At 43.4% G+C, this 24425-nt stretch overlaps 1 protein-coding gene across 1 annotated transcript in view; it reads left to right on the top strand.

The window, feature by feature from the left end:
- LOC126094609 (AF4/FMR2 family member 1) overlaps positions 1–24425 on the top strand; it is a 173343-nt gene that overhangs the window by 136579 nt on the left and 12339 nt on the right. The window contains exons 7-9 of the mRNA XM_049909085.1: positions 20128–20450; positions 21558–21745; positions 21897–24142. Coding sequence (XP_049765042.1) covers positions 20128–20450; positions 21558–21745; positions 21897–24142 — 2757 coding nt within the window. The remainder of the gene's footprint in view (positions 1–20127; positions 20451–21557; positions 21746–21896; positions 24143–24425) is intronic.

Genomic DNA, 24425 nt, shown 5'->3' with positions numbered 1-24425 from the left:
CGGAAGGCACTAACTACTGATAGTCTTAGCAAATGAAAGATTCTAATAGAGAACAAACAATGTATTTACCTCAAGATTCATAATATGTACAGCAGTTCATGACATTTTTCAAAACTCCGCCGTCTCTCTCCCCACATCCACCACTGCTGGCGGCTCACCTCCAACTGCGCAACGCTACGCGCTGTTCACATCCAGCTATAGCAGTTCATGACAACAATGGCAGGCAACAATGCAAACTAGCCACATACTGCACACAGCACAGCCAGTGATTTTCATATAGAGCGCTACGTGGCATTACCCATATAAAAATCTAAACAGCCTACTTACATAGCCCCCATGCTCCCCACAAAACATTTTACAAATGGTGTTGGGCACTGGCCAATACAGATTTGAAAAAATTTTTCATAATTACAATCACAAAGATATCAAATGCACACACTGATTCTTAAAAAGTTAGACAAAGCACAGCCAGTGATTTTCATATAGAGCGCTACGTGGCATTACCCATATAAAAATCTAAACAGCCTACTTACAAACTACAGATTGCACCTATAGGTTGTGCTGTCAAAGTTTCATTTTCAACCCTCGTCTCCGTATTGTCACAGCGAATTAGTTCGCACCTGCTCTTACGCAACCCAGTTACCAGACTAGCAGAGCGGGTTGCCTTCCCGGACACGTCGTGTCAACGACTTGAACTCCGAAATTAACGCGTGCCACATCACAAACGAAGCTCACGTTGAGCATCTGTACTGTGAGTTGCAAACTTGGAAACACGCTCTGTCCACTGATGTGCGTCTGTTTTCAGTGTGTGTAGTCTTTGCGCGGTCGTGTCCTGAAATCCTGTACTTCATGTAGATATTGATTAAAATAACCGTACAATAATGTTTATGAAATGAAATTCGTAGTCAAAGGGGTAAAAATTTATGAACTGTCAGGCATCCTACAGAAAGTGTTGGGGTGAGGATGTTAATCATCTTTGAGTGAATTGTTAGATCCCGTTTATGGTAAAGTAATTAACCATTACTGACAGAGTCTAATAAGGACGAACGATTGGTGGCTTTTAACACACGCGAACCACATATTTGCGTCGACATGACATAGCGAGACATTATGAAGAAATCTGCTAATATTTGCGTACCTTGGGCATCGACGCAGCAGTTTCGCTTGTGAGAACAGATATTGAAAACGAGAGATGTGAATGTTATTTATATGCAGTAAATCCATCATTATCACTTGCAATAGTCGTCCATCATCGTTGGGGTAAGTAGGGTAACTGGCGCCCTGGGCAAACTTCGACTATGCGGCCCTAATTTGATATCTCACCGTTTTCTGTTTAATCGTCACCGCTTCTTAGCCATTGTATTTGTTTGAGATCAACACGGCCTGACGACAGTGAAGTAAATGGTAGACATTTAAAAAATCACGTTTCGTGTGGTGCATGCGAAGCACGGAGCGCACTATCGAAAGTCGGATTATTTGCGTCCATATCGCGATTCATAATCTGTAGGAGAGCAGTGGAGAGTCGTAACAAACAAACCAACAAACGCGAAATTTACTCTCTACGCTCTGGTTTTGTTGTTCCACTCGGCATAACGAGAGTGGCTCCAACTAGTAGCCAAAGACGAGAAACAAGCGTCTCTCGCTGCGTAGCCGCGTGGTCTCAGGCGCCTTGCCATGGTTCGCGCGGCTCCTCCATCGGAGGTTCGAGTCTTCCCTCTGGCGCGGGTTTGTGTGTTGTCCTTAGTGCAAGTTAGTTTAAATTAGATTAAGTAGTGTGTAAGCCTAGGGACCGATGACCTCAGCAGTTTGGTCCCATAGGAAATTACCACAAATTTCCAAGCGTCTCTGTAGCAGGGAGGGTTAGGTCTTACGGAACTGTTGTTCACAGAGTCAAATCCTCCTCTTTTAGATTTGCTTTTAAATTTTTGTATCCCGTTACATAACTGTGTTCCCACGGAAATAGTACCCAGTTGACATTCCCTGGCTGTCAGTCTAGCTACGCCACTGGCCATAATGATACAGCTTAGTTCTGTTTCCCAGAATCACTCCTACCGAGTGGCGGATAAAATCACAACAGTTGCAGTCTTTCCCCTCATCCAAGAAAAGGCGACCCTAGCGCCCAGGAGGGCTCATGCCGAGAAGCGCGCGACGCGCTGGGGCTGACGGCCAGACTGCTGCCGGTCTGTCCACTGTGTCTTCGGCCGAGCGGAAGCATGCCGTGCGGGGACGAGGCGGGGCAGGGGAGGCGAACAGCGGTCGATAAGAGAGGTCGGCCGTGTGTCCCCGGAAGCGGCCGCTCCGCCGATTCTCACACGTCGCCGTGTCGGCTCCGGTCCGTGGGCAGCTCACGTGCCGACTGTACGCCCACGCTGTCCGATACTTCGGCAGGTGCCCCACCGCGACTAACTGGAGCTTCCCACTCATTGCGCGAATACCGGTGCTCTCGTATTTATCGTTGAACCCGTCAGAATCAAACTGTGTCCTGTGATATGGTAGAAAACGCAGGTCACATCCATCTACACCCGTCTATACAAAATATAGCAGAAGTGTACGTCAATATTATTGACTTCAGTCGTTGTAGACTCTTTAATAACTAGCACCGGATTTCAATGACCTTAAAAACAGCGAAATATGTAATCGTTTATGACCTTAAACTAACTTGAATATACCTTTAAAAAATAAAACGATTGTATATTTCAAAAGACTCCTGTTGATCTTTTTTATATACCATATTACACAAAATTAACTTCTGAACAAATTGTGAGTATAGTATTTACTTTTTGCAGTACTTGAAACTAACTAGCATGTATTTTTGAAAATTGTGAGTATGTCTGAAAATGAAAGAAACCCACAAAATACAATGAATGACCACAATAACACCAGTCCAAACTATAAAACCACGTTTTTACTACTGTATACCCTTGTTTAAAATTCTGCGGATTAGTTAACACCTCCTGTCAATCTTCAGTTTCTGTAGAGCTGCACTGGATCACAAGGGGCATTTTCGATTTTCCATTTTCAAAGATCCAGGGGTGCCCCTGAGCATAGTTTTGTACCCGGAAAAACTCCTCTGTCAGTCGCAGGACGTCACCAGGAGCTTATATGAAAGCGGCGAGGTCAGTGCAGGCCGATTTTGGTTCATTTCCTTCAAATATTGTGGCCTTCCCAGAAATGCGGTCACTAATTTTGCACATTTTAGAATATCCAAGAGTGCTGGAGAACATTGTGCAGTGACAAATTATCTGTGAAGACTGCCTTCACGGTTTTGATGACACTTGATTCATCACTATCAAGGTCACAAAAAAATGGTGCTGAGCACTTTGGGACTTAACATCTGAGGTCATCAGTCGCCTAGAACTTAGAACTAATTAAACCTAACTAACCTAAGGACATCACACACATCCATGGCCGAGGCAGAATTCGAACCTGCGACCGTAACCGTCGCTCGGTTCCAGACTGTAGCGCGTAGAACCTCTTGGAAACCCCGGCCGGCATCAAGGTCTCAAAAGACTGTCTTTACTTTGGTGTACTTGTTGTAGTAATGCTCAGTACCATTAAGCGAAGGGGCACCGAAGCTGCTTGTTCTTTCAATTTCTGCATCCGTAGCGGAGCTTTAACATGGATTATCCTGCCACAGGAAATTAATTTGTCCACACCAGGGTAATTTGTTCACAACCGCTTCTGCAGCTCTGTGTAACTCGTGTGCAAGGCAAGTGACTGATAACACACTAGGATAGAGAATCGGAAACATCATGGCTGCTTTAGCCTTGTGTGAAGCACCATCTGTTAGTAGCAACAAAAAGTTGTCCTGTTCACACCATCCGGACGCAGTAGCTTCATAGACAAAATGCCAGTTGCCGAGTTGATTACTCTCTCGAGAGCTTCATACGTTAGGAGGAACATTTCTCTTGGTCCGTTAACTTTTAGACCACCACCAACAACATTGCAACATAACGCCCATCCACATCGGATGTTTCATCTGTGGGCGGCAGACCTTTTGGTCAGCTACACTACTTCGTATTTTGTTGAGCACCATCTCGTGTCACCCGGATAAATTGTTGTTCCTCAGTGTAGTTCCATCTGGAACTAGAGGTGCCGTGTACTTCTCAAAGAACCGTCTGAAGCGTGGATTGTTCAGCTTCTCCAGTGGAATGTTGCAAGACACTATCACCTCGCTGAAATCCATGAAGAATTACTACACGCTTGAAGATGGACCTGTCCGCTCAAATAACAGGATTTGTGTGCTGTCATTTTCAGCTTTTCTCTTCTGACAGCTGTTACGTTTGGCGATATTATGGTGGTGTTGCACGTTACAGCACTTTTCCGCATTAGTTTCACATGGTTTACAAAATATTATTTCCCCGGTAGGGCTGAAGAAATTATCTAGAAAATAACTGACAAAACTGCGGAAATTCGTGCTGTTAAAGCACTTTACGTTCGGCATGTTGAACCAGACTGAGCTTGTATACAAACTGAATAGTACGAAAATTGTTGGGTTTGGGAGCGTTGTGTCAACCCCGCACAACAGCGTCTGAGGTCAGCGTACCGACTAGAGAGTTACACTGCTTGTCTACTATAGTGCTGATAAATAAAGCATTGGAGTAATTGCTGTGTTCATTTGTGACAATATCATCAGAAACGTTGTGATGTGAGCAACATGTTTGGTTTTTTTCTTGTATCCTTTAAGATACTACAGAGATGTATTTTTGCCTAAAATTTGCCGAAATGTGACCTGTCACTAAAAAAAATGTAAGTATGACTTCATTTCTCTACACTGCAATACCCTGATTCATACATTAAATTGTTATAAAATTGCTTCTGAAGTTCAGGAAGAAAGTAGGAGTTGACATTAATATCCGGAACCTACTAATAACATTCTGAACTGGAACACAATGGGGTATCTCGAATAGAATGACGTCCTCCGTGCCATCCAGTATGGAATCCGCAAACATGCCTTAAGTGAAACCCATCACGCGCTTTTCTCACATGACTTGCTGAAAGCCTTGGGTCAAGGCAGTCATGTGAATGCAGTGTTTGTTGACTTCCGGATAGCATTTTACGCAAAATTACATCAACGCTTATTGACGAATGGAGGATCGTATGGGATATCAAACGAAATTTGTGGCTGGGTGGATATTTGCTGTTAGAGCGCAGCAGGTTAGATAGTGTCGTAACTTCAAACTTGCCCCACGGAAGTGTTTTGGGAGCTTGATGCAGTAATATGGAAAGTAGTAGTACGTGGAAAAAAGCTGCACGAGTTTCAAAGCAGGTCTTGATACGCTTTCAAAGTGGAGCAAGTATTAGAAATTTGCTTTAAATTTTCAGAAATGTGAAGTTGTGCACTGCAGAATGAAATCATATCCTTTGAGTAAAACGTATGAGTCACAGTTGGAATCAGTCAACTCATACAAATACCTGGATACAGTATAACAGTTTGTCGGGGTATGAAATGGAATGGTCACATACGTGCAGTCGTAGGTAAATCGGGTGTCAGATTTCGGTTCATTAGTAGGATACTGGGAAAATTAAAACAGTGTACAAAGGGGTCCGCTTACAGTACACTGAGCGCCCCGTCGTATAATATTGTTAAAGTGTTGGGCATTCCGTCCAAAAATGACTAAGGGGTTTAATTGAACATAAACAAAAGGGCAGCACGATTGGTCTAGGGTTGGTTGGAGCAACGGAAGAGCACCACGGAGATGCTGAAAAAACTAATGTGATAAACGCAGACTGTCATGCGAAAGCCTTCTTACAAAGCTCCAAGAGAAGAATCTAGAATGCCGTACGCTTCGTGTTTTCGTAGATAAAAAATCTGACTGCAACACGTATTACATCTTATGTAATTCTTGCAATCAACTGTAACAATAATCGTCCGGAGACTCGTTTAACCTACTTCGAATGTCGCTTAGATTAAAACAAATGATGATAGGCTACTTTGTTACGCTTAGTATAGGGGGTTTATACGGGCTACCAAAACCAATTGTTTGCACAACAGTTCCTCAATACTGCGTGTGGTTGGTTATGTAAAACCTCAAATATCGATTCTGGAAATGCTTGTTCGGTCGTGACTGGGTTGTTAGTGCCATCTCTCTCTTACTTAAACGGCCAACCCGGTTGACGGTACACGGTTGCAGATTGCGTATCTAACGGCTTTCTGCGGCAACAAAAATTTCATTTGCAGTATTTGATATAATTACTGTCAGAATTTAAAACTTCAAATTAATGGCATATTCTTCTCATTAAGTTGTGTAATCTTACGTTAAAGGTTCAACACAAGTAAAGTCTAATTTTAAACGTGGTAGTATCAACGCCCACCCTAAAAAAATTGTTGTCGACTTACATTAATAAAATACGTTTTAAGAAGTACTGGTGTGTAAGCGGGGTCCAGAACCTGCAAGTATCTTCTAGCAGACTCTTAACAGTTTTAACGCATTTTCAATAATACGTACTACCGAGATGGGAGTAATTTATAACCACAACTAAAAATTAAAAGATATACATTTCGTTAAATGTTGTTAACTTCTTCTAAAGAGACGCTAACGTGTAAGGGAGGTCCTGAACCTGAAAGTATTGAATACGACATTAATTGTGGAAAGTGACGTCCACAACTAAGACTTAAATTTTTGGGTTGAGTTTAACTGGAAAATTTAGAACACTTACGCAGTCCAGTAGGACTCATTAAAAGCATATTTTTTTAAAATTTTAAAATAGTGTGTAACTGACTAGATAACAATATTTTCAAAATTTGGACCAAAATTATCGCTCGCCATCTCTCTTCCCCCCCCCCCCTTCCCCCCACCTACTTTTGCTAGAGTTAAAATTAAAACTGTGTGTGTACCTTGAGGGAGCGTAAATCACAGTGCACAAATTACCAAGACTGTTTTCATCTAGTGTTTAATAACCAGAGCACTTAGCGACTTCCACGTGATTAACCTCAAACATTTAACAAATTAACTCATTTGTAAATAAATCAGTCGTTTCAGAATGTTTTATTCACATGATTTAGATTCTTTAAAGAACTCTAGGCGGAGTGTTTACTGGTACGTTGTAAAATGTTTCTTGACGTGGACGAAGTGATTTTGCGTACAGTGAAGGTAAAAGTATAACGGGCAGTCAAATGAAAACTAGACAGGATATTAACGATCATAGCGTGGACTTCAGGAACGCAGATAGGTTTGTATATAGGTACCCTCTATTCGAAATCAGGAAGGAACAGCGCGAACGCTCACCTCTGTGCCATTTGTCTGACGTGTTCGCCAATAGGTCAGCGAGTCGTGTGTGCGTCCGACTTCACTATGGAGGCCGACAAAGAGGAGCAGCGTGATGCAGTGCCCTTTTTGACTGCGGAAGGAACGTCAGGCAGTGAAATTCATGCTCGAACTTCTGCTGTGTGTGACGAATACAGTGTGTCACCTGCACGTGTGTTTGCGTAAAATAAAAGATTTCGAGAATTCGGGTGTCATTGAGAGGCAACAGTCGGCCACGAGAAATTCATTGCGTCATTACCCCGTCTGTCATTGCTGCGGTGGATACTGCTGTCAGAAATGACAGACGGGTTGGGCATCAGTCACTCTTCGCAAGCCATGACGACAGAGCATAAGAAGTTCAGGAAAATCTGTGTCTAGTGGATTCCCCCACAGCCTGACGGAGGAGCAGGAGTTGAACAGAATTCGAAATCACTGCAGCACCTGGAACGGTATCGCGATGAAGGTTTTTAACTGTCCCATATCATCGCGGAGGATGAAACATGGTGGCATCGTTTTGAGCCGGAGAGCAAGGGTTAGGGCCAACAATGGAAGCACATGGATTCACCCTTACCGAAAAATTCCAAAGCCGTGCGCGCTATCTCGAGGAAAGTCAAGATCACCTTTTTCTTTAACTGCAAGAGCACGCTGCTCATTGACTTTGTGGAACGTGGTGTAGCAGTTAACGCACAGCCGTAGGTGGACTCATCGCAGAAATTGAAGCGACCTGCTAAGTCCAAACGCCCGTCAGTGTTGACGGACGGTATTATTCTGTTGTGGGATAATGCCCGCCCACATGTTACCTAGGTTGTTCCGTCTATGCTGCAGAACTTTCGCTGGGAAGCCCTTACACATCCGCCATACAGTCACCTCTCCCTACGCAATTTCTATATACTTGGAACCCTGAAGAAAGGCATGTGTGCACGTCGATTTGCTTCGGACAGACAGCTGCACGTCTGGGTGCAATCTTGGTTCCGGAGGCAACGGCAAACATTTTCCATGATGGAATTGACCGTCTTCTCTCTAACTATTGAGTTATGGCGATTACTCACTTTTCCATCTATCTCGTTTTCATTTGACAGCCCATTACAGTAATATTGATATGTCCAGGACGCTATTTCCTTTATTTAACAGAAAGAAGCACATTCTAGCGATGCCTGCCAACAGCTTTATATCCCGCGTAGACGTCGTAATTTGTGAACTCCAGTTTTACCACACTTTCTTTCTAGTGGCAGTCGTTCTCAAGCACAGTCGGTGGCTGGTGACAGAACGTACGCTAATTCTGATCAACTGAGGAATGTGATACAACTCGTCGCCTTCGACCAAAGGCGTCATATTTTAGTCATAGATACTTTCTGTGGTAAAGCGTCATAATCGTAAAAGAAAGAAATAAATGAATGTGTTATTAAGAGAGAGATTGTGTACGCTTCTTGTCGCTTGTGGTATCTTGAAATCAGCTATGTACACATTTCGAATTATACCTTTGTCTGATAGTGACGCGTTCCAACAGCTGTTTCCTCTATAGTTCATTCGTATCCTTTATTACGTAGATCAACTGAATAATAGGATACTAGTACTAGCGAAAGCGACATACGTAACACTGGCAGTTTGTACCTCAGTTGAAGTACAAAGGTCGCATCATATTCTTCAGTTGACCTATTTCGGGCAGCTGAAGAGCAGGATACAATTTTTACGCAGCTTTTTTTCGCCTTCGCCAGCAATAGTGTCCTATTCTTCAATTAATACTAATACTAGTACTAGTGAAGGTGAAAAAACTGACATAAGTATAGAATATAAACTATATACGTCTACTAAGGTATCTCATGGCGATGTTCCGTATGTCGGTGTTTTTTTAAGCAAAAGTATCCTATCGTCTATGTCTTTGCAGTGCATCATTTGTGGTAACTTGTGACGTCATTTTTGAAAGCCAACGGTTGTAGTTGTATCCCATTCTTCTGCATTTCCGCTAATTCTATGCTTAGAATAGAAATGTACCCATACTTGTTTTGAAGTTTTCTAGCCAATCCAAGCCAACGAAATATTGCAGTGCAACGGTGTTCCGCCAACGATCACCTCGCACTTCTCACAATTTTCGTGATGGAGGTGCTTGTGATGAGTGGATCAGATAAAATTTTTAAATAGCTAATGTATAATCTTGTCACTCCCTCCTCCCGTAAGAGGTCACTGATATCCCTAAATCGCAGTCTCCCTTTAATTAAAGATATTATGAAGAGACTAAAAAAAAGAGGCCGAACATTCAGTGCGCTGATATCGGTAGCATAGCTGCGCACTTAATTGCCATCACGGATTGCGCTGTTATGTGGAGAAGCCGCAGCACTAGAAGAAATGAAGGAAGACTCGTGGTGCAGGGCTTGACAGTTGGTCCTAAACATTAACTAATGTAACGCATTTACATCTACGTGGCTACTCCCCAGTTCGCACTTTGTGCCTGGCACAGGGATCGTCGCACAGCTTCAGAATAATTCTCTATCCTTCCACTCACGAAAAGTCCGTGGGGAGAAACGAACGCTTGAATCTTTCTGTACGAGCGCTGATTTCTCTGATTTCAATATGATGATCGTTACCTCCTACGTAGGTTGGCGCCAGTAAAACATTTTCGGATTTATAAGTAGGCAGAAAGACAAATAACCAAATAACTGCATGATTACAAGATTGCAGGATAGTCACGGCAAGCACGTCCTCTAAACAACCTTGTATTTACTCAAAACGCAATAACAGCACACTGGCAGAGGCTGGATGTCGTATCAGATAGTGAAACTATCAGTTAGCTGGAGGTGATGTTTTGAGGAAGGACACAAACCTGGCTAGGTTCAGTTGAAGCCAATGAACGACATTTATGTCGTTGTAAACTTGGTGTTTTCGAAATGAATCACTCTTCAACGGAGTGTCGTTCATTTGAGATTTCTTGGCATATTTAAGCTGTATACCGTTTCAGGATTGTAACCTTCTTTACACAGACAACGCTCTTACCGAAATCCGGCTATGTGGTTATGTCAGTCTCCCCAGTACCGTATCTTCCAGGGTTGCTAGCAGCGCCCCCCCCCCCCCCCCCCCCCAAAAAAAAAAAAAAAAAAAAAAAAAAAGAAAGAAAAAAAAGTATGCGGTAAAACTTCTGTTTGGAATGTGGGAGTGAGATACTGGCAGAAGTAAAGCTGTGAGGGCGGATTGGTAGTCATGTCTGCATAGCTCAGTCGTTCTACCGAAACTACTTTCTGGTCAAAATGGGCTACTCGTTGAGAGTCTTTTCGCAAAAATTTATCCACGAGTCACGTCTCGAGTGGAAATGACGGCAGTGATAAATTGAAATCAATTGAATGTGCTGCAGATTGCGCTTGGACAGAAACGGCTGTGTGGTTTCGTCTACTAACATCGGAAACTACCCTATTCCTAATCACCTCTTTCTTATTACTGTGATGTATTTTGTGTTTATTTGTCGTGTTAATCCTTCTGTTGTTTGCTTTGTTTTCGTGACCGATTTTAAAGGTTGTAAGAGAACCTGGTATTTTTCCTTTTAGTGTTCTACCCCAAGAGGGACGGAACATATCAGACAAAAGCTATGATTTACAGTACCTGGACAAAGAAGAAAGTTACTGTGTATGAATTAGAACGTAAACAGATAAACATTTATTAATGGGACACCTTCCAACAGAAAGTCAGATCTATTTAACGAGAAAAGTAACTTTCGATGTTATTTGGCTCTTAGAAATAAAACAAGATACGAAGGATAAAATAGAGACGCACTATCTGCTGCTTTCTAAATACTGTGTGATGTGATCGTAAGTGTATATTTCCTCACGCAAATGAGTGTAGATGTTTTGGTATGTGTGCAGGAAACGTTTCGTATTCTTTCTGTTCCCAGATGTGTGGAGAATTTACCGTAGACGACCTTTCTCAAGAAAATGCACGATGAATTTTCTTTGTCATCAATAAACTCTCTTATCAGTTCTTCCTAAATTCTGTTACTGTATTTAGATTTTTTCGTAAAAGGGATGGTCCATCATAACCTTCTGGAATCAGTCTGAGGTGGTGTATTGACTGTTAATGGTTTATGTTCTCCAGACGAGTCACACTCGCCGTGAATAGTGTTAGTTCGCCAGAGACATTTATTGTTGCTTTTGGAGCCCTGGCAATTGTATCCCTGTCTCGCGGATCATAACGTGGCTGGCATCTTTAATGAGACTTCACAACTTTGTTCAGCGCGCCAGTGCAGCAAATCGATCGTTGTCCGTCGATAAACGTTGCGTCATTTGCCTAGAGCGCCGGAAATCCAAAGAGCACGTGTGTTCTTGCACAGGCTGCGAGTGAGACTTCGCGCAACGCCATAGCATCCCCAAAGACGAGACGGAAGAGCGATTCGGAGCAAATTTGTGTTGTGGGTTCTCCGTGGAGCAGCGCCACTTGTCAAGCTGCTGCCCAGTAAACGAGACGCGACCCCGCCGCCGCCGCTGGCGCGTTCGAATTACGGGCGGCAGCTGTCGCGGAGCCGCCACAAAGGCCCCCCTCGCCGCTTCCGTTGGAAACCCGTTCCCCGCAGCGCGCGGGCCGGAAGAGCGGAAGACGCAGCTGCCAGCCACTACCTGTGCCAGCTCCGTTGCCACTGCCCTGTCGAGCCGCTTCGTATTGCAACACACGAGCCGTGGAGACTAAGTCCTAGGTGCCCATTTCTGCTGTTACGTCGGGAGAGGTCACTTCATTTTTCAAGACGGCGCATTGAATATATACGAAAAATTTACAATTTGTTATAATTAGGTATCAGTTAATGACCTCGTCGTTAAAAAGCCTTCAGATCATTAAGATAAACACTGACGTGACAAAAGTCATGGGATGCCTTCTAACATCGAGTCGGCCCTCCTCCTGCACGGCTTAGGGCAGCCACTGAACGTGGCGTGGACTCAACAAATCGTTGGAAGTTCTCTGCAGAAATATTGAGCCGTGCTACCTCTATAGGGGTCCACAATTGCGGAAGAGTTGCCGGTGCAGGATTTTGTGCACGAACTGACGTCTCGATTGTGTCCCAAAAACGATCGATTTGTTTCATATCGGACGAGCTTGATGGCCAAATCATTCGTTTGATGTGTCCAGAATGTTCTTCAAACCAGTCGCGAACAACTGTCGCCTGGTGACATGGTGCATCATGATCCATAAAAATTCCGTCGTAGTTTGGGAACATGAAGACCATGAATGGCTGCAAATGGTCTCCAAGTAGCCGAACATAACCATTTCCAGTCAATGATCGGTCCAACTGGGCCAGAGGGCCCGGCCCATTCCATATAAACGCAGGCCATTACATTATAGAGCCACCATAAGCTAGCACCGTGCTTTGTTGACAATTTGAATCCATGGCTTCGTGTGGTCTGTGCCACACTCGAACCCTACCATCAGCTCTTACGTACTGAAATCGGGAATCTTCTGACTAGGCTATGATTTTCCTGTCCGCCGCTCGTGGTCTCGCGGTAGCGTTCTCGCTTCCCGAGCACGGGGTCCCGGGTTCGATTCCCGGCGGGGTCAGGGATTTTCACCTGCCTCGAGATGACTGGGTGTTTGTGTTGTCCTCATCATTTCATCATCATCCAGGAAAGTGGCGAAATTGGACTGAGCAAAGATTGGATAATTGTACGGGCGCTGATAACCACGCAGTTGAGCGCCCCACAAACCAAACATCATCATCATCATCATCATGATTTTCCAGTCGTCTAGAGTCCAATCGATACGGTCACGAAGCCAGGAGAGGCACTGCAGGCGATGTGGTGCTGTTAGCAAAGGCACTCGCGTCGGCTGTCCGCTGCCATAACTCATTCACGCCAAATTTTGCAGCGCTATCCTAACGGATACGTTCGTCATTCGTCCCACGTTGAAATGAAATGTGTGGCGATCGCCTCCCGTCGGGTTGACCGGTCTCCTGGTGCAAGTCTTTTTAGTCGACGCCTCTTCGGCGACTTGAGTGTAGATGATGATGATGATGATGATGATGATGATGATGACAACACAACACCCATTCCATGAGAGGAGAAAATGTCCGATCCAGCGGGAAATCGAACCTGGGCCCCTTGGCATGGCAGTCTGCCACTCACCTATCGAGGCGGACATTGATATTGTTGTTGTCTGCAACACTGCTAACTCTACGCAAACGCCGTTCTTTTCGGTCGTTAAGCGAAGGCCGTCGGCCACTGCGTTGTCCATGATGAGAGGTAATGCCTGAAATGTGGTATCCTCGCCCCACTCTTGACACTGTGGCTCTCGGAATATTGCATTCCGCAACGATTTTCGACATGGTATGTCCCATGCGCTTAGCCCCAACTACCATTCCGCGTTCATAGTCTGTTAACTCCCGTTGTGCGGCCATAATCGCCTTCGTAAAAAGACACTGCTCCGCCAGTGCACTGATTATCCCCATTTTTGTTGGCCCTAGACTCCTATTACGCGAGCGACCTCCTCGTCTCTGTGGAAATGGCACTACTATAGCGGCCTTGGCGCGTCCGAGTAATTCCTAAGTAACCCCTCTCACCAGTGGTTGTTTCCGGTCACACGTTGGCGCTAAAATTGCGTCTGTTGAGAAACCTCCTGATGCTCTGTGTGGCACTTTCGAAACGGAGTAACAGAATTGAGGAAGCATCAATAACAACAGAGTTTAGTGATGATCAAAGTGAAATTCATAGCCGATGTTCTCGACAAAGGTGTGTTAAATTCTATATGCTGGTAAGAACTGAAAGGCCAGGGAAAATGCCGTTAAGACATTTCAAATTATCATTTATTAGCTACATAAAATGTGTAAACAATATTTAGGAGACAATAAACGCCTATTTTTTACTATTTTATATCTTGTTTTCCCTGTAACTGCCAGATAACATAGAAAATTATTTTTCGCATTCAGTGGAAACGACTTATTCGTTGTTCAAACATTTTTCGTGAAGTAAAATTGATCTAATCACTTTCTTATTTATCCACAATGTAGATTTACTTTATCCAGGTCTTTAGGATAGTTGGCCTGTCTTGTGGGGTTCGAAGTGGGGAAAATGAGGGGCCGCTCAATAAGTAATGCAACACATTTGTTTCCTGAAAGCATTTCGGTTTTGTTTAAGATTCCAATACACTTTATTATTCCCCACTCTTTCGGCCACAAAAATCTATTTTTCAAGATCTCCGTTTAATGCGACAGCCTTACGCCACCTTACTGGGAGAGCCCGTATGTCCGTATGGTAACGCACTACTGGCCGACGTCAGAACCAGTGTCTTATTGTATAACTAACCTCCCTATTATCTACATACTGCGTCCTTCATTGGGCCAAACAAATGGGAATTGCAAGGAGCATGACCCAGGTTGGAGGGTGGAAAAATTCCAATGAAATTTTGTGAGCTCTTTTGTTGTCATGGAGAAGGAGTCTCAAATGCATTTTTGTGGCGATGAACACACTGTGAAGTACCTTGAATGATAGTGTCGGCAAGTTTCAACATTGCAGAAGTCACAGCTGTGTGCGACCGGTCGGCACACGTGGAATCTGACAGGCTCGTGCACACTAGTTGCGGTGACAGACGACCCCGCCCAACGAGTTATCGTGCTTTTGTTCACTTCTGTGTCTCGGTAGGCATTCTACAACCGCTTGTGAATATCTGCGATGCTCTGGATTTCCACAAAAAAAAAAAAAAAAAAATCGGTGACAGCTCTCAGCTTCGAACGCACCTCCGTTACAGACGCCGTTTCGGAGGCTACATGGAGCGCCGACACTTGTCGAAATTCTATGAAAATATCGGGACTGAAGCGGGAATATTCCACGATGCTCCGTAACAAATTCCGCATTTTTCAACCAAAAATGGGCAGAGAGAGAGAATTTTTGTTGCATTACTTATTGAATGCGTCTGTGTCCTTCGTAATGCGTCACTGTCCTTCGCAGTGCGTCACGAAAACAAAATGAAGGTTATGAACACAATCACAAGCATACAGATCCATTACTGTAACACGACTGAGAACGGCTAGAATAGATTGGCTTTCAATGTTAGCAGACGATGACGCCGCTGTTCACTGTTTCTGCGCACGTGTAGTTTACTGCCTACTATGGATTTGATAACTCATTAGTCAGTTGATGAACTGAATCACTGCCCGACTCGCGGCGTAGTTGAAGGTTGAGTTGAGCGTACACGTGATGTACATCAACAACGAGTAGTTGAATTTGACCAGAAAGTATGTCGAGTTGAACGAGTTTTACTTAATGCGTCAGGTCCACTATAGACTGATATAAATTATTTCGTATTTGACAGCTAACAAGCTGGGCTGCTGCCACTAGCAGTACACCAGAGTATAGCACTGTAGGCTCCCACGCCGGCCAGAGTGGACGAGCGGTTCTAGGCGCTACAGTCTGGAACCGCGCGACCGCTACGGTCGCAGGTTCGAATCTTGCTTCGGGCATGGGTACGTGTTAAGTCCCTTAGTGCTGAGAGCCATTTGAACCATTTGTAGGCTCCCATTGAAGTCCACTTCCGCTTCTCATAACGTTGTGCCGACAGTTATGTGCGAAAGTTTTCCAGACCGAAAATTTCGTATATTAAAAGAAACTAAACTCCAGCTGTAAGGGGGGCGATCAAAAAATTTCCGTTTAAGGGCATTGCTGCAGCATATATGTTCTGATGTAAGGGTATATAGACACTGATATATAGTTAGTGCTTCTCTCCGTTATGCTCTCTTGCTGACTAAAAGTTTATTCACACACGACCATGAATGAATGGACAGGGCAGTGACAGGCCCGTACAAAGGGGAGCTAGATGTGGCCCAATTTCTCTGTCCATGTAAGTAGCATACACAGTTATGATTCCTTATGACATGTTTTCGGTGGACGTTTTTATGGGGTGTCATCTTTCGCCTTCATGAAGGCTTCAGTTCTATGGGTACACTTTCAGTGAGGCCTCTGATTGTCTGTGGAGGAATGGTCGGCCATTCTTCTTCGAGAGCCAAAATCAGAAAAGATACTGATGTTTGATGTAATGGTATCCATCAAAATTGACATTGTAACTCATCACAGAAATGTTAAGTTTGGTTCAAGTCTGAGCTCTCGACAGGGCAGTCCATTCCAGGTTTTTATTGCCCACAAACCGTTGCTTTATGACAGGATGCATTGTCATGATGACACAAATCTCTACTGTACACAATGCTGTAAAATGTGTTCATATCCTTCCACATTTCGCATTTTCTGGAGCACTAGAAGGGGATAACACCTTAACTGTGAAATATATCCCCATATTCTTAACACCAACAACTTCTTACTTCACTGTTTGCATTGCACATGATGGTAGATAACATTCTCCAGATATTTACCATACCCAGACTCTTCCAATAGATTGCCACAGGGTACAGTGTGATTCATCTCTCGAAATTACTCGCTCCAGTTGTCCACTGTCTTCAACAGAAATTTGTGGGTTATTGAGGAGCTGCTTGACCCTTGTACCCCATTGTTTTGAACTCCCTAAACATGGTCACCGGGCTGGCTGGACTGCTGGGAACACTTCTGAATGAACGAGTGATTCCTTCTACAGATTTTGTTATTTTTTACAACCACTATCTGCAATACTAGACAGTCCCTGTCCATCAGTACATGAAATCTGTCTGGTCTTGGTTTAGCCCTTGTTGTTCCTTCGCATTTCCTTTTCACAATCACATTGCCAACAGTTGACTTGGACAGCTTTAGAAGGGTGAAATGTCCCTGATGGATTTTTTACTCTGGTGACATACCAACCCACCTACACATTTGAAGTTACTGAGCTCTCCTAACTGATCAGTTTGCTAGTACTGTTCCTCTACTCGTAACACAATACTCCCAGCCTCCTTTTGTAGTGACGGGTCTGCCTCTTGTTATGTGTAGTACTCAGTTCTACAGTACATAGAGGTCTGCAGATACTTTTGATCATATAATGTGTAGTCAGTTACATAACTGAGATATTGCTGTCTGAATTGGGAAAAGCATTGGTACAGTGCCTTATCTCCCACTGTTTATATTCACCAAATCAATCCATAACAGTGTCCAGTCAGAGCATGCAACTATTGTTAAATTGCTGAACTTGTGTACCTAAGCAGTTGCTCAGACACTGATTGTGAGCTCTGTCTTTTGTAGGCATGGAGCTGTGCCTCGTTGATCATGATTGACAGCACACCCTGTATGATATGTAGACACTTGAAGTTCTGCATCTCTTTTTGTGGTGCAATAATCATGTGATAAACTTATTGTATACCATTTGTCACTTTCAATTTTGGTGTCCCGAAGCTTTAATCACATTTTTGCTACACTGGCAAAGCTTTTGTGTAATATTACATTTTTTCTTGGGCTTTGTTCACTAACGAAAAACAAGGCAATGAGTAGACAAGAAATTGTAAATATTCTTCTCTTTCAACAACAAAATTTTCAAGCGTGACCTAGGCCTAGTAATGGGATTTCCTCTTCATGGCCTAACAGCTGAAATATTTCTCAACCATGTAATGAATAACAGTCTTCAAACTAAATGAGAGCATCACAAGCGCAGTTAAATTCTGTAAGAGAAGTCTGGATGACACCACATTATGTTTTATGTCACAAATGATGAAGTAACAAACCCATTTAATAAATTCAGTAGCGTGCATAAAGATATCTAATTCACCCTTGAGTATGAGGAGAATACGACAATACCTTTTCTTGACATGAAATTACGAAACAGGACCAACAGGTATCTTTTAGTGTTCACAGTAAATCTGCTGGTTAAGACATCGCTGTACCAGACTCTTCTACATGCCTCCACCTCCCACAAAAAAACTGCGTGAGGATCAGTGGCATACAAATTCTCCAGATTTCCACTTCAGCATACATAACTCCAACAAGAAATAGAAACAATAAAATTTAGCACAATAAGAAATGGATTTGATCCTTCACTCACAAATACTGTCACAGATAAAAAATACACTGAACAAACAGCAGCAAACTACACTCATAACTGACAGTTCCCTAGCAGTTACATACAGAACAATACCATATCTTGCCATAATGTCTGATAAATTAGCTAGTTTATTCGAAAACATAGAGGAAAAATTAGCTTAAGGAGCATCAACAACTAGTTAGGAAACTTAAATCAGAACATAAAACTGTGAGGCATTTATGAAATTAACTGCAGCCAATGCAACGAATATTATTTAGGCCAGACTAGCAGAAATTTCACAATTTGATTTAAAGAACATGCAGACAGTTTCAAACTGGAAAAATATAACAAATCAGATGTAGCAACACTCATTGTAGTCAAAGGCCACCCTTCGAAAATCGTGGACAGCCTCAAAATTTTGCGCAAAACCAAATGACGTAAAGAATAGCTGTTATGGAAAAAATGGAAATACTTATTCGCAGCACAAAAAGATACAGGCAATATTCTTCATGAGATAATTGAATTCAAAAACTCAAAATTCTTCAGTAACTTTAAGTCAGTTCTGATGCAACAGACTTAAGACACTTCAGTGTGGAATGAATGATTACCAGTCAGTCAGTATTGAGGATGCCACTGTAAAGAAATGATAGTCATATGCATCTGCACACTGCAAGGCCACCTTATTGAAATGTGTAATGTTTACAGTTACGTAGGAAATTTTTGTACAGAGAAATATTTCCAAGTCAGTTTCAAACTAAGTGGTGCTGGTGCGAAAGTGTAATGTCGGTCAACAGCTTTGCCAATGTATCACTGATACAAATGAAGCTTTGCGACTCTAAAATTTTATGTGGACACTTGACACATTGAAAGTGTATCACAGGATTATTAGATTATTGCACATAACTGGTGCAAAACCATCTGCATCCCACAAAGGCTGTGTCAGATGAGGCACAGCTCCACACCAGGAAAAGAAACCACAGGACACAAATTTCGGGCATCCTTCATCCCTCCCCCAGATACCCCAATAGCCACTTTGGTAGTAGAACAGTCAGCAAATAAATATCCTATATTAAAATTTAGATTAAAACGTATTTCAAAGTAACAAACATCTGTAAACATAAACACCTGATTATGGGGAAAAAAGTTGTTGAAGCATGTTTTAACATGTTAAATTGAACATGAAATAATAATAATAATAATAATAATAATAATATACAGAAGATAACAGGAGAAAAAATTGAAAAATACATCCAACTGGCTGAAGAAGTCAAGGACGTGTGGCATCAGGATGAAGTTGACATTATACCAATTATACTATCAACTACAGGAGTCATACCACACAATATCCACCAGTACATCATCGCAATACAGCTACATCCAAACGTATATATACAACTACAGAAATCTGTAATTATTGATACATGTTCAATTACCCGAAAGTTCCTAAATGCAATACAACATACACTGTACAGTTAAAAGGAAGTCACACTTGATCATGGTCCGCATCACTTTCCATTTTTAGCCAGACATAACGTCTGAGAAAGGAAAGAAATAATAATAATAACAGTGGTCTTTAGTTGCTCAATACACTATTTTCACATCGTCTATATGTGAATTACAGTTTTCAGCTTAAACATGTGTTTTTCTCCAGATTATTACTTGGGGACACGATGCACTCCATATGATCACTGTGGTACTTGTGTGATAATGTTAACATGTTCTTGGTATTTGATTTTTTTTTAAATTACTTTGTGATTTGACATAATTAGCAAACATGCAGTCTTACTTACACAGATATTTTTGTTTTGTCACACACTAACGCTGCGTGTCCCCATTGTACGCTTTCTTTTGTTCTTCAGAAATAAAATCATTAATGTTATATGAAATAAAGGTAGCATATTATTATTTGTATTTCTTTTTTACTCCTAGTAGAACTGACGTCTAGAATTTAGGGGCATCATGTATTAAAGTGTATTATACCGTGTTGTGACAGGTGTGGTGTGCCTCTGTCAATGCTGAGCCCACAGACGACACCACTGCTGCATTTGCAACCACCCCAGGCGACGCCTGTACCTGCACCAGTGCCACCTATGTCGCCAGTAGTGGATGTTGAGACAGAGATGAGCACTGCCCCTGTGCTGCCACTGACTTCACCACCACCACCTCTGCCTCCACCCACCATCGCAACCAATGGTGGCCATGGTGTTGTCTCTCCATCGTCTAGTGACCCTGATACACATTCATCTGCAAGCTCGAGCAGTTCTAGTAGTGGTGAAGATGACGATGACGATGATGATGAACAGCCGTCTGCTTTGGGTAAGATTACATCTGTTGTTAAATAGTAACATCAATACATGGTTGGATTCATTGGCATAAACAGTTTCGTAATGACGGGATAAAGATTATTAGTGTAGTGTTTTTGAAGAAAGTGATTATTGAGATTTGCAGAAAATGGTGATTACAATGAAGCTTTAAATTGCGCAGTAAGATAGTGCATCACAGTAAGATTTCTCTTAATCTGTGGTACAAGCTCTTTTTCTCCTCCACATACTATTCTTCAGATTTTGAGGTAATATTGTTTGTGTGAACTGGATTATACTGTAAATTTGACAAATTATCTGCCTCAATCAATTTATTTCAGTTTTTGGAAATGATAGGATTGGAAATGTATGCATTTTTGAATATAAGCATTGCTAATTTCAGCTAGGGATTAATGACAGAGATTACTCAACAGCACTTAAATTTAATGGAGAATACTTTTTCTCAATTCAAAATTAAATACTTCAATGTAATTACTATACAGGGAGTTAGTATAACATTCTCACTATGGCCATGACCATTGCAATTTAAAAGCAGACCGTGACTAAATATAATCCACCTTAATTTCTCGACAGTCTTAACAGAAGTAAAAAAGAGAAATTAGTGTGATAGTTTAGTTACATATTTACAGATATAAAGAGCCAGGGATTGCATATTCCAGGCCTGCAAAGACAAGGAACCGTGTGCAATATCAGGGATAATTCATTTGCAAACACTACCGTGCAACTTAGCAGATAACCCATCTCCAGAAATTGTGTTCAGCAGCGTTCCAGATGCAGAACTTTCTGCTGGATAGTTTATTTCAGTATTAATAATATCATGTTTAACACACGTTATGCTGCTAAGAAGATTACTAAAAGTGGGAATCCAAATCATTGTTGACACATTTCTGCGTACTGTTAACTTTCTGCATTGTGTGATAGACTGTGTGCAGAAATAGCAAAAAATTTCATGCAGTTCATGAAATTGAAATATTTACTCAATTGTTGTGGAGACATTGCTAGTTCTCTCTACTAAATTTATATTTTGTTGTGCTGAAGGAGATAAAGGTTGTTTTAATGGTTAAATTTGTTCCCATAATTACAAACCTCGCTCTGTTCACAGATGACATGCTGGTGCCACAACCGGAGCAAAGCCCGGGCCGGCCACCCTCCAGTGCTTCAGCCCCAGCAGCTACTACTGCTGCTCTCTCTGACGCTGTCACAGCTGTGGCACCTAATGAGGAGACCAATAACAACCGCAGCTGGGGTCTGGCAAATTTCCTTCATGCTCAGCAAGATAGATCGCTGCAGGTAGGAGCTGGTTTGCTGTTGTCTCCTTTGGAGACAGTGGACTCCATAGATGTTTTCAGATTAAGTTTCTGTGTTACAATCTGCCGTTACAAATAACTGTTCTTAAAATCCTTCAAATACTTAATATAGGTTCTATTTTCTGTGTTTGAAGGAGTGCATGAGTCGCTGCAGTCCAAGTTCGAGGTTGGAACTACCATCTGCTCCTGCTGTACCAAGGGCTCCCCCTCATGTACCTGACTCTGATGACGATGACAATGAAGAGGATAATGACGACGATGATGACGAAGACGAAGAAGAGGAAGAAGAAGAGCAGCAGCAGCAGCAGCGTCAGCAAGAGGATGAGGAAGAAGAGGATGAAGAGGGTGATTGTATGACCAAGATGACACGTGAGGTAGTTGTACATCCTGTACAGCCCGTATCGAGCATGTCATCAGACGAAGAACCTGCTCCACCGCCACAGCCGCCAGTTGTGGCTCCTGTGGTACGCCGCCCAACAGGTGCTGCAGAACGCCGCCACAGACCTCGTACATTGCGCAAACAAATTGTCAGTGCTACACCACCTGGTGACAATAGTGATTCGGACACGGCACCACAACCACCACCACCCAGGCCACGACCCCATGTTGCACGAATACGACAGTCGGTCAGTAGCAACAGCACGTGCAGCAGCACCTCGTCCGATGAGGCACCTGCGCCTCCCCCAGCAACTAACACAACCCCAGCTCCCATCCTGCCTGCCACTTTGCCTTCTACTCTGCACAAGAAACCACCCCGTATCCAGTCCTCATCTTCCACATCATCGTCGTCGTCTGATGATGAAACCCCACATGGACCGAGTGGTGCAGTTGCAGCAATACCACCTGTAGCACGTTCTTCCCCAGCAGCCCCCAATACCTCAGAACCCTCAGTTCCTGTTCCGAGTAGACCTGTAGCACGTGATGTCTCGTCTAGTGATTCTGACAGTGATGTGCCTGTACCTTCTAAAAGAAAAACTGCTGCAGCTGTTGCGTCAGTGGCACCAGCGGGAAAAGTGAAACAGCGTGATCGGACTAAAGATACCGCAACTCGCAAGGAACGTGCAAAACCTTCACAGAGGCGGGCACGTAGAGAAGAAGGTGTGCGCCCCAGTCGAGGTGCCGCCTCACGCCTCAAGATTATCACCCCGGAGGAGTGCCCCACTACGACCGATTCAGAGGCCGAAGACAACTGTCGCCCGACTGCAGCGCCGCATCCCCTTAGTGCACCTACACCAGCTGCTGCAGCACTTCCTTCCGTGTCAGCATTGTCAACTGCTTCCTCCTCCGGTGCCAAAATTCGTGCAGGAAGGGCTGGAGTGTCGGGTCGACGGCGGACATCTGGCAGCGACATTGACAGGTCGCCTCCACGACCGGCTGCTGACGAGAGTCCACCTGAGTTGGACTCTGAGGACAAAGCAGTACAAGACAAGAAGAAAAATGACACTCTGCGAAAATTGTTCTCAACAAAAACTAGGGACCAGGAAGGTGGCTATGGCGGTAAAGGGAAAGGGGGTGGTAAAGGAAAAGGTGGCAAAGGTAAAGGTGGTGTCATTGTAGTAGAATGTGTTTCATCATCTGAACGTGCTGCCAATGAGGAGGCAGAGACGACAGCTCGTATGCCGAGTCCGGCGCCACCGTCACCGTGTCCCCCACCTCCGCCCCCTCTTCCTCCACCTCCACCAGCACAGATAGTGCCTACTCCATCTGAAGAACGTAAGTCTCCTATGCTAACTCAATCTTCCCAAGATAGCAAGCGTAGGATAAAACACGAGGATCCTCCGGTGAATGTTGCCGATAGGGACGCTCCTCCAGAGAAAACCCGCAAGAAAATAGCAAGGGACAGTGGTTCGGGCAAGCGCAACAAAACCTCACCGGAGGCAGGCAAGTCTCCTGCAGCTACTTCTGCTGCTCCAATAAAGAGTGAGCCAGTGGAAGCACAGGGAGTGCCACGGCTACTGTGCAGCATCAGCCTCTCGCGGCTCACTTACATACCGCCGAAACCAGGTGTCAAGGCTGAGCCTCAGAACAGCCCAGCATCTTCACCTGTTAAGGAGCAACATTGTGATGCAGAAGAAGAGTCAAAACAGCAGATCCGTGCCCGTCTCTTTGGTGACCCAGTGTCTAATAATTCCGAGCCACCGTGTAGTAAAAAACGGACTCGTTCGCCGAGCTGCGAGTCCCCTGAGGAGGGGGAGATAGTGATGCCAAAGTGTGAAAGTGTGGACGCTAATAAAGGTGCCACAAGTGCTACCACAAGTTCAGTGAGTAGCCGTGATGTTGAAGTATCAGAAAAACCACAGAAAAAGCCCAAGAAGCATCGAAGCCAAAGTAGGGATAGCAGCCACAAGCACTCAAATGGCCGAGGTGCTGTAAGTGTAGGGTAAGTAAAAATATCTGACCTTATTCTTGTGTCCAGTAAGCCTAATTTTGTATTATTTGTCGAGAGACAACATGACCATGTGGATTACCAGAATCATGAATACTTCAAATACTGCCTTCTTTTTAGTCAGTTCTTTGGTGTGAACTGGTGTAATTCTTCATTGCATTTAAATCTGATAGGAACATGGTTGTTTAGCCGTTTAAAAGGGGAAAGAAAGCACATTAAAGAAAAAGGAGTTATTTTAGTATGTACTTTTCAAGACAACAGAATAAACTACTCACTT

The sequence above is a fragment of the Schistocerca cancellata genome, chromosome 8 (genome assembly GCF_023864275.1).
Source record: "Schistocerca cancellata isolate TAMUIC-IGC-003103 chromosome 8, iqSchCanc2.1, whole genome shotgun sequence".
In the NCBI taxonomy this organism is placed as follows: domain Eukaryota; kingdom Metazoa; phylum Arthropoda; class Insecta; order Orthoptera; family Acrididae; genus Schistocerca; species Schistocerca cancellata.
Note: the sequence above shows the minus strand (reverse complement) of the source record. Positions and strands in the feature narration are given on the sequence as shown.